The following is a 10,643-nucleotide window of genomic DNA, read 5'->3' on the forward strand; positions in this document are numbered from 1 at the left end:
TCGAAAGCCGGTCGAAAAACGTCTAGGCGGCTTTGCCAGTAAGGGTCTAGCTTCTACACGGTTTTGCCTAGAAGAGTCTAACTTCTGGGCGTTTTGTACCCAGCCGTACTTAAAGCAAATTCTGTCCTTAAAAAGTACTGGCGTTTTCCGGTGTAAGCTGGCTTGTGCGGTTGCATGGCATGGTGTTAAACCTCACTGTGTGTTAAAGCCCGGGATTTGACTCCAGGCCTCTCCTTCCAGGTGTGTGGAGGGCATCGCGATGGCTGTCACGGTACAACAGTGCCTGGAGCTCCAGCTGCTGGAAGTGGAAATGCTCCTTTCAATGTTTCCCAAAAAAGGTGAAATAAACCTGGATGGGGATGCCGTGCCCAGTGTGCAGCGCTACCTGAGAAACGCTGATGGAGCTCTGCCCCCACAGCTCGGATATTCGATCATTATTGATATAGAAGAGGCAAAGGTGAGAAATTCCACGTGTCGTTTTCTTTACTCCTTGTGCAGACACTTAAAAACTCTGCACTGAAAGAAAGGAGGAGGACATCCCCTTAATTCCTCTCTGCTGTTTCAGAAGATAAGAGTAACAAAAAAATGCTTGTTTTTAATTATTTCTGAGCATGAAAGGCTGATAGAACTGCAGGTGGGAATAGACAGCCAACAGCAGCACATATAATACTTGCAAGAGCTTAACTACGGTTGTCCTTTCGTGTGAGTTGTTAGTTTACTGGTTTACAAAGAGTTGTAAGGCAATGCTCCCCTCCTGGGAATACATCTCTTAGACTACATTATTCTAGAAAAACCACCTTACTGTTTCTCTCTTTCATTCCTTGCCATTTGTACTGACAACCATTGACCTATACTTGAAATAATCCCAAATGGCAGAATACAAACACTAAATAAAACCACCCTATAAGCTGTGATACAAAAATCCAAACTTACAGTATAAGAAATTCCAATATTTTATCCAATTGAAGAAAAGGTTGCATGACAACTAAACAATGTAAGCACTTGCACAGAGAACATGTCTTAGTGAGGTCTGAGTATGTAATAATGCAATGACTGGAAACTGAAAACCGACCAACTCAACCTAGAAGTATATGCATTTTCCTAGAAATGAGGGTAATTAAACATCAGAACAATTTACTGGGTAACGAGTTGGCCTCATGATTATTTGGAAACGTACAAGATTTGGTACCTTTCTAAAGTGCACCTCTTCACCAGCCTTTTGGGTGAAAGAATTTTTATGAACTCAGTAGGGAGGGCTTCTGCAGGAAGAATTTCTTTTCCATGGCAGATTGTCAAGGGACTTGAAAAGATAATTTGTCATTTCACGACTCACTTCTCTCTGCAGGGCTAATCATATGATTGTATACTATAGTGAAAGTCCCCTGAAGAGTCTCAAGTACTGAAGACACATGAATCCTTTCCTGCTGTTGGACTAGAGACAGGGTTCAGTTTCCAAAGAACTGAGGTTCTTAATTTTAAGACACTGTTGGAATGATCAAGAGAAATTCAAGAGCCTGTGGTTTGTGGGAGATCAGGCAAGATAATCTAAACATTTCCTTGGCCTAAATATTTTTATCCCTGATAATCCTGAGAATGCTTCCTCTGTTAGGGTAAATAGTTGCTTAATAATAAGAATAATAATTCATAGCAGCATAGAATCATCGAATGGGTTGGGTTGGAAGGGACCTAAAGATCCCAGTCCCAACCCCCCTGCCATGTTCCTTTATAGAGAATATGTACAAGCATAATCACTGTTTCATATAACGCTTGGCCTTGTTTTCCTAGAGTAGATCCAGCAACTGGGCTGAGTGCATTGATAAGACGTGTGCTTGGTAAGGGACAAGATTCTCAAAAGCCACTTCCCCCCTGACTCTGACAGACTGGTAGTTTATCGCTGTAGCAACATGGAGCACGTACTGAAAAGATGCAGTAGAAACATCTCTAAAGGGTAACTGTGTACCTTCTTTCAAGCCACAGTGCTATGTCTATAAACAGCAGAAATACAGGTATGTTGCAGAACTCTCAGTATGGTGCAGCAAAAATAAAGAAGTGGACAAAAAGGATGTGGAAGAAGTAATTCCAGTCTTTAGGTCATTGCAGTCTTACTTACATCTCCTCATAATCTTCCTTTGACAGAGAAGAAGACTCTAGTGTGTCTTTCAGTAGCTGCAGAATTAATTTTCTTTGTGTGTGTGTGTTCTGTTTTGAAGGAAAAAGTGGAATTGCAGGTACTGCTGCCTCATATGTATCCTCACGTAGCTCCTCAGCTTTTTGCAAGATCAAATGCACTGCACAGACAGCAACAGTTGCAGCTCAACACTGGCCTCGCTTCTCAAATCGGCTCTTTGGATTCAGGTGAGCTGTGTATATATGAAGCTGTGCAATGGGTGAAAGAGAACAGCCTGCCCTACCTGGAAAACAGTAAGGTCTCTTCTCAAAGTGCTTCAGAAAATGTCACGGCTAAAGAAACATTGCATCGCATGTGGATCTACAGCCATCATATTTATAGGCAGGAATTGAAGAAGAAGATTTTTGACTGTGCAAAGAAGTTACATCTGACTGGCTTCTGCCTAACAGGGAAACCTGGAGTCATCTGTGTGGAGGGACCTCCAGGAAACTGTGAAGAGTTCTGGCGTGTTATTAGGTATCCCAACTGGAAGCATATTTCGTGCAAGCACATGGAGAATATAGAAACAGAAGGAAGCATGGATACTCATCGTCTCTTTCCTGCTTTTGAAGACCTCCAGTTTCAAGCACACGGTAATTATGGCCTGAGGAACGACTATCACATGGATCTCGGCCAGTTCCTAGAATTCCTGAAACAACATCAAAGTGAACATATTTTCCAAATTTTATTTGGTGTTGAAGGCAAACTTCCAGACAAAGGACAGAAACTGTGTAAGAAGTTCTAATTTCGGACAGCAGGAGATGACGCTGACATTGAAACGTTGTGCCTTACAGCTGCTGTGAAAAGGGAAACTGTTCACTGTACAAAAGGAATGGTTCAAGAAGTTAATCTTAGCTTCTGTCCTGAATCGTCACGTATTTTTGAGAGATGTTTACTTATTTTTTGAGACCCTAAACCTGGCATTTGTCATTGTGAGCCACATCTCAAAAGTGCTTGCAATAGTTACAGGAGTTGGAAAATGGATGAGTTGCATGGAGTGAAGCATGGAGCGTGCAGGATGCTTGCACACGCCACGGAGTAGCAGCAGCAGGCTGCTGGTGTGGAAAGCTGCAGCAGTGGGATCTTGGAAATGGGATGCTGTTTCTGTGTCCTACCCCGATGCTTTTGACAGAGGCTTCTGCCACTCGGCCGTTCTGCTTTCCAGCCTCACCTGCTCAGTCTGGTGGGAAACACGATGCAACTCCCAAACTTGTCTCCAGATTTCACATTGTCAGACAGTTCATTTGCAACTCCTGTGGCCTTATCTCCCAGAGAAATGAAATTATCTTTGATTTGTCAGCTTTTCCTGAGGTCATTTAAAACAACTAAGCAAATTCAGAAGGGAAATGAAAAAATAGTTCCAGAAATAGTTCTTGACTACAAAGTTGGAAATGATGATATAAATCTTCCCATACAAAAGGGAAAATTACTTTGAAAGATACCTGGCATCAAGCTCTTGCCAGTTTTTCCTGCAGTATCTGGAATAGCTACATAGTTATAGTTATCATTTTGATTATTGCTAGAATACCTAGAATAATGTAAGTACACAGGTAAAATAATTTCAGTCAACAAATCTGCTACTTAAACATGAACACTGCATAGAGTTGGTACAAGGACTGAATAAAATAATTATGGTTTAATGACTTCACCTTCATTTACAAAGTAATTTTAATTTTGAGCTTGATTCATTCTCCAACTCAACCAGTTAAACTAACAACTTCTGTAAGTCTGTCAGTAATGTATTAAAATTGTCTGTGCAATAAGGGAAGAAGTGCCTCTCTGTGAATTCAGGAGCTGCAGCTGTGGCAGAGCTGAGGGGCTGGACAAATAAAATTCATTTTTGATTTTGCAGAGATAGCTCTACAGCATGACAGCAGAGAGAGTCCAAGTGCACTTCGTTTCCAGAACTGTCCAGAAAGTACATCTCTTGGAGTGGTAATTCTGTAACAACTAATAATTCTTTGGGATATTTTACAGTACATTGATGTATCATCAGTGCAGGTTCCACACAATGGTGAGTCAGAAACAATAAAACGATTTGCATTCACTCCTGTTGGGAAGTTGCCAAATGATAAAACTTTTTCCTTTAAAGTAGCCAAACAAACCGGTTTAGAAATGGGCCTTATCCACGAGATTTCAACCAGAAAGAAAGGGGAAAGACAGCACTGGCAGAGGTCAGAAAGTCTGTGCAGGAGGATGGTCAAGCAATTCAGAGTAAGAGCTGTCTAAAGCTTTCTTCTGAGCATCAGCTTTGTTCAGTCAGCTTTTCTAAATTAGGAACCTGCTGGTGGGACAACCCAGTCGTGTCCTCCTAAGGAAAACCACGGACTGGGCTTTTCTTTCTGGAAATGCTAATTATGAATCCAGGATAATGCAGGTCACGAGCAGTGGCCCTGGATGCCTCTGGTGAGGTTTGCAGTGGGAATCAGTTCTTTTGCAGAGGAATAAGGGTCACTGCCAGCTATCACTTTTGATAACTGCTTGACAGATGAGAAGGGGGAAAAAAATAGTAGAAGTTGTAAAAACTATTTTAAGGACCATACTGAAGAAACGGAGGTAACCAAATCATTCAAATAGTAGGAAGTGAGATAAATACTCAATAAATTTCAACAAGTAAATAAAATGTGTTTGCTCCCCTCACAATGACATCCTCTTTTCCCCATAACTCTTCATGTAATAGGCCTCAGCTGCGTGATTTGGGAGTTTGTTACAAAGAACAATACTTTATTACACATGATGGGTTCAAATACTACAGAAACTCATTAGGTTTCATACATAAAAAACCTTCTACTAGCCAGATATCTGACTGATGTGTGTAAGAAAACACTTAGTAAGTATTTAAGGAAGTAAGTAAGCCAATTAATAACATTTTTTACATATTCCCTTTTTGGCAAGAAGAGGGAGTGCAAGCACTTCCCTGAACTTCAGGGCCACACAGTTGCCCCATATCAACAGAGCAGTTGCCTTGGTGGGGGAATGAAATCTGGAGTGCAAGCACTTCCCTGAACTTCAGGCCACACAGTTGCCCCATATCAGCAGAGCAGTTGCCTTGGTGGGGGAATGAAATCTTTCATCATTTATAGCAATATATCTTAGCTAATTAATGTTAAAATAGTCTAATTAGATATGAGCAAAACATTCTGCAGGTTCAGTTCTTGTTAGAAAATTTTCATTACTCCACACAGGAGTGACCAATAAGGCCTTTCTTTGGAGGAAGATATGCTAACTTGATTGTTTAAAGCTTTAGGGTTTTTTTTAAATAATAGCTTGACAATTCATGCAAATTACACTGTGACCCGTAATGGATTAAACAGTCATCATATGCATTTCTTAATTTTCCAACATAATAGCTTGACAATTTATGCAAATTACACTGTGACCCGTAATGGACTGAACAGTCATCATATGCATTTCTTAATTTTCCACAGTACCACATGTCTGCTTAAGTTCTCACTGACATTTGTGACAAAACTCTCAAGATAGAGCTGCTTATTTCAGTAACTTTCAAAAAGATCTGTCAAACTATGGTGTATTATATCACAATCAAAATAACCAATTGACACAAATACGTTTCTCAGATTAATCTTTATTTTCTGACAGATAATTAATATGATTTCTTGATTTGAGTTTCTAACCACATATTACAATTTAGAAAAAGTTTTCTGCGTCTTAAAAAATTAGCTATTCTTGGGCTTCCTCGGCAGAAATGTTCTGAATATTTTAATGCTTTGTAAGTGCTGCTAGTTTGTTCATTCTTCATGAAATGTTTACAGTTTCACTTTCATGGCCTCTTCAGGCCAGGTGTAGGAGTCAGCCAGAAAGCTGCTGTAATCCGTACTGTAAACCTGAGAGCGGATGAAGGCTTCAAGGTCCTTGGGCTGAGGATAGGTGGAGGCAGTGTTATTCCTGTAGGCTTCTTCTGCGATCTAGAAGGAGGCATTAAAAGCCTAATTAGTGCTGATAAACTATTTGAGTACATTTAACAGGATTTAAAAGGAGGAATTAGTCCAAGATCAAGATAAGACTCTATCCTCTGCAGTGCTGACAGTCACCTGTATTCCCACTGGATCCAGGTGAGTATACAGCAAATAAGGCCAGGAACAGGATGATGTTTGCATTTAAGTGCGTCTGACTCATGCTGCTTTTGAACAGGGTTACATGTCTTTGCTGTTACAAGTACAGTGCTCCTCCTTCTCCAGTAATATTTAGCTTTTATTATGTAGCAGTAGATAAAATACTCCACAAACCCCAAGCACTGCAACAAAAATGAAGTTTAGAAGGGGCTGGAGCCCACTCACACATCAAAGCAGCCTCTCACGTCTTAAGAACAGCTACTTGAGAAATGTGTATTTTTTTGACTGGACATTCATCGATGAAACCAAAGAAGTTTGACACTCTTTTGGAGAAACTGCTTCAAATGGTATTTGGCAAACAGGCAGATGGTCCTTCTTAAAATGAAAGGATGACGGCCTCCTTCCTGCTATCCTTAGCTCTCCCCTTAACACGTAAATGTTTTAGCTTGGTGAGAAGCTGAGACCCCAGGTCACAGTATTTAGATTTCTTTTCTTGGATTAATCTGAAGCCCAACCTGACTTGACTGAGAAACACGTTTGGTGTTTATGTAGGAGTTCATTTGCAGGTCTGTGCACATAATTATCACAGCTGAATAAGGTCTGAATTTATACCCCATGTGTGATATCACAAAAATTTTTGAGAGTATTCCTCCCCTGGAAAAGGCAAAGGCTACTGCTGAAACTCTTGGGCTGTATGAGCCAGAATAGGTATTTGCAGGAATAAAGTATCAACAGAGATTAGGCAGCAAGTATAATTCGGTAACATTTTCCTCTTTTCTATTTTACATAACACGCTAAAGTAGAGGAGGACTTTCTATCAGTGTGTTTCTGCCAAGCATACAGGTAGTTTGGTTTCACCTGAGGAATCTAGATGGTAACATTTTGACATCTCCAGAACAGAGCTATTACTTCCCTAAGAACTGTGAGAAGCATTTTATTTTAAAATACACAGAATGCATGAAGCCAGGAAAACTGCTTCATGCATGAGGGCTCCTTGTTATTCTTCCAAAACAATATGCAATAAGTGGAATTATTCACAGTAAGGTGACCAAGAGAGAAAACAGTAACTGGAGCAAAAAAGGCCACACAAGACCAGCAAAATAACCTCTTAAAATGCTGGCAAAAAAGCCCAACTGAAAAACAGAATGAGGGAGAAACTGGGGTAAATACATTATTTTAAAGCTTCCTCTTCTTTCCAAAATTCTTGGGAAACTGCAGGTTTAGGTCAGTTACTGAAAATCCATCTGCATCAGCTCTGTACTTGCCAGTAAAAAACCACCAAACTGAACAAGCCCTGACCCAAACCTGAGCTGGAACCAAAAAGTACCCCTGTAGTTAGTTATTTTGACAGGCCAGAGTAAGGATGGGAACAAAAGGGAAGCCACAGGCTGACGTTGCTTCTCTTGACAGGCAACTGATCATCATGAAGGGCTCAAAGCCTTCAGCTGCGCAGCTCCCATGACTGCAAGCCTGGGGACCTGCTCCTGACTGGTGGACAGCACCGTTTGGGCTTTACAGACAGAAACACTTGCTGTAGTTTAATGTCTTTCCTTCTTGTATTTGGATTACATTTACATTTATGAATTTACACTTTATTTTGAAACTGCTACTTGTCCAATATTGATTGATGTAAACTTCTGTGAAGGTGTGTTAGCTGATCAAATGAAATACTCGGTTATGTAGAGAGCATGGGAAGAAAAGAAGCCTCAACAGACTGAGGTGACTTACCCTCACAGCAATTTTCAGCGACACCTGCTGAATAGTGACTAACGGAGGGTACAGGCGACCTTCCTGTAAATGCTCCTCGGAAACTTGCTGAGCTATTACCTAGAAACAAAGCAGACACGTTTCACCCAAAATGCAGATGCAGCTGTACCTTTGTTAGACAGTGATCTTGTTTAAGAGAATAAATGGTTCCACTTTGGCAAATCACACAGGTACTGCTTAATTCACCTTCACAGTGTTTTTAACAACCGGCCTTATCATTAAGAGCAGCTAACACGAGAGCTAGAAATTTAGGGAGCTATGCCCTTTTCTCATTCAGACAGTAAGACTTATTCAAGTCTTGAATAAGTCCATGACACACATAAATTAGGAATATTTCACTGTGAGATATAAACTCCAGCCATCAATTGTAGTTGGGTCAAAGACTCCTAAAATTAAAGCAGCCCCTGTTATTCTGACAGTTACCCAGTCATCCTGTGCAGAGAACAGAGCTGAAACCCTTAAGGGTAAAATGCATTAAATAAAATTACTGGTGGCTGAGCAGGTTTGTTGTGTGTCCAGCTCATGCATCTAGCCTGTGTGAGATCATTAAAGTAAGTATGGTCAAACACAGAACAAAGTAAAATAGAAGTAATATTATCCAGGGTCTTTTGAAGCCCTGCTGGTCACTGCAATCACATTTAGAACAAGAAGGTCTAATGCTAAGTTCTGGCTTGCTAGGACAGAAAAAAACAGTACTTCCAGAAAAACTCTGCCCACTCCACTTGAAGCGGGTCTGTCATCTCAACCATACCAAGTAATAAAGAAATTATTTTTCTTTTTGCTTGATTTTCACCAGACTGACCAGAGGAAACAAGGAACAATACACAAGTTCTGATGCACATCTGAGAGGAGCGTCTCCTCTATGGCCTGAATATTCTTGCTTGGTCTCCCTTGCAAGACTGGAAGCATTTCGTTGTCATCTCCAGCAATGAATAGATCAGGAAAGCAAAGCAAGCTGAGTAAGTTGTTTTTAGTGTTTAGTCCTCGGCCACAAGAAAAACCTTCTGATACCATAAGGTGTGAGGACATTGCAGAGCGAGGGGAGACACTGCTGCACTGCCTGCCCGGGGGCTTCCTTTATGGACTTCCTCTATTCCTGCAACAGATGCCTTTTAAAAAGCAAAGGCTCCTGGAGCTGCGTTTTTGGGATTTCTGCTATCATTACCTAAAGTTTGTCTGTCATTTGGGGATCTGAAATAGAAAATAGCCTCTCAGGGTGATTCAGACTGGGATTTGCTGAGAATCAGCTGATGCCAGTTCACTAACCTGCCTTCTACTGTGTAATCCTCTCTTTAACTGCCCACCTTTGCACCTTCTAGGCAGTTGCTAGTTAGAACCAAATCTATCTTCTAAGCAAACTAAGCACAGAATTCATATATTAAAAATGGTCTATGTGGTTTTTAATACCTACCTTCGCTAACATTCACTACTACAATTCTCAAAACAAATTATTAAAAAACATTAAGAGAGATCTGCATCAGCAGAATCCAAATTTCTCTATCTTGCTTTGGGACAGAAAGGAAATGATTCTGGGGAGGGGATGTCGCTTGCCCTGTGAACAGCTGGGAACACGCAACAGCCACAAGGAAAGGAGGTTTTTGTACAGTGCAGGCTCACACTTCTTACATCGGTTACAGTTTCTAAGCAGTTTCCATTGATACTTAGTACACAGGACTTGCTCCTGGAGTGTATCCTTCCATTTAGTTTCATCCAAAAAGAAACCAGTCCCCCTCTCCTCCCAGGACCATGCCACACTGTGGACCAAGGTGGAGTACGTAGGGACATCAGGAAGATGTGCTCCAGAAGACCATTTTGATGCAAAATGGAAGAGTAACATAAAGGCACTCTGAGTGTTCCCATCAGGACAAATGATACATTTTTGTGCAATTACAGCTTAGATAACAAAAGAACCAAATCACTGACTGGTCCAGGAGTGCAGGGATAATGCTGCGTGGTGTGACCTGCAGGGGTGGATAGAAGGAGAACTCTGGTCTGGACAGCGTCTGGTGGAGCCATGACCCATCAGGAGGTGCTGAAAACACCAGGGATGTCCAGGAAACACTGTGAAATGAAGCTGATGACATGTCCCAAGGAGAATGCAAGAAGTGCATTTTTGAGGGAACATGCTAGGAAGATACTTCAAACAGAGCACAAACCGCTTCCTACTGCTGCATGTGGGAAATAGGACCTTGGGTATGTTGCTTGCAAACAACTGCATCTCACTGCATCAGAAGAAATGCCTGAAAGAAATGCCTATCACCAATTCATTCTTTTGTAGGTAAATAGTTTGAATTAAAGAGCAAACACTATAGTAGCTCGAGGTTCAAAGAGAAACAATGTTCTCTTCTGCAATGCACCCAGCATGCTGCTAGGTGTGGTGAGTTTTTCCATTCGGAGTGGAAATGCTAACGAGAGCAACAAGAAGTCATAATGAGTGAAGGAAAATTATTTGTTTACATTTTAATCTGATACTAAGAAATACAGCAGGGATAAAAACCCACCAGAGGGAGCTAAGACCACGTAAAATCTAGGTTGTGCTTTCCATACCAGCAACTTATTTAAAAATGATACGCAGCCCTTTGATAAACTGAGACGTGCATCTGAATGTGGAAAGAGGAGCTTACAGCATGAGATTC

The 10,643-nt window shown here is 41.0% G+C and overlaps 2 protein-coding genes across 2 annotated transcripts in view; one reads left to right on the forward strand and one right to left on the reverse strand.

Annotated features, from left to right (window-relative positions):
- Positions 1-259: 259 nt before the first annotated feature.
- RWDD2A (RWD domain containing 2A) lies at positions 260-2,912 on the forward strand. Its single transcript, XM_010188923.1, has 2 exons — positions 260-457; positions 2,211-2,912. Exons 1-2 carry the CDS (start codon positions 260-262, stop codon positions 2,910-2,912), a joined length of 900 nt encoding a protein of 299 aa, XP_010187225.1.
- A 2,825-nt stretch (positions 2,913-5,737) lies between these two features.
- The window catches only part of ME1 (malic enzyme 1, NADP(+)-dependent, cytosolic), a gene marked incomplete at its 5' end in the record, with an annotated part of 13,958 nt that continues 9,052 nt past the window's right edge, over positions 5,738-10,643 (reverse strand). The window contains 2 exons of the mRNA XM_010188924.1: positions 5,738-6,093; positions 7,969-8,067. Of these exons, the coding sequence (XP_010187226.1) occupies positions 5,935-6,093; positions 7,969-8,067 (258 nt within the window). The remainder of the gene's footprint in view (positions 6,094-7,968; positions 8,068-10,643) is intronic.

This window comes from Mesitornis unicolor, unplaced genomic scaffold (genome assembly GCF_000695765.1).
Source record: "Mesitornis unicolor isolate BGI_N332 unplaced genomic scaffold, ASM69576v1 scaffold21777, whole genome shotgun sequence".
Classification (NCBI taxonomy): domain Eukaryota; kingdom Metazoa; phylum Chordata; class Aves; order Mesitornithiformes; family Mesitornithidae; genus Mesitornis; species Mesitornis unicolor.

Excerpts from the sequence above, each read along its gene's own strand:
- RWDD2A (XM_010188923.1), top strand. The coding sequence starts at position 260 with ATGGCTGTCACGGTACAACAGTGCCTGGAGCTCCAGCTGCTGGAAGTG. Across the intron at positions 458-2,210 it reads TTGATATAGAAGAGGCAAAG|GAAAAAGTGGAATTGCAGGT; the intron begins GTGAGAAATTCC and ends TCTGTTTTGAAG.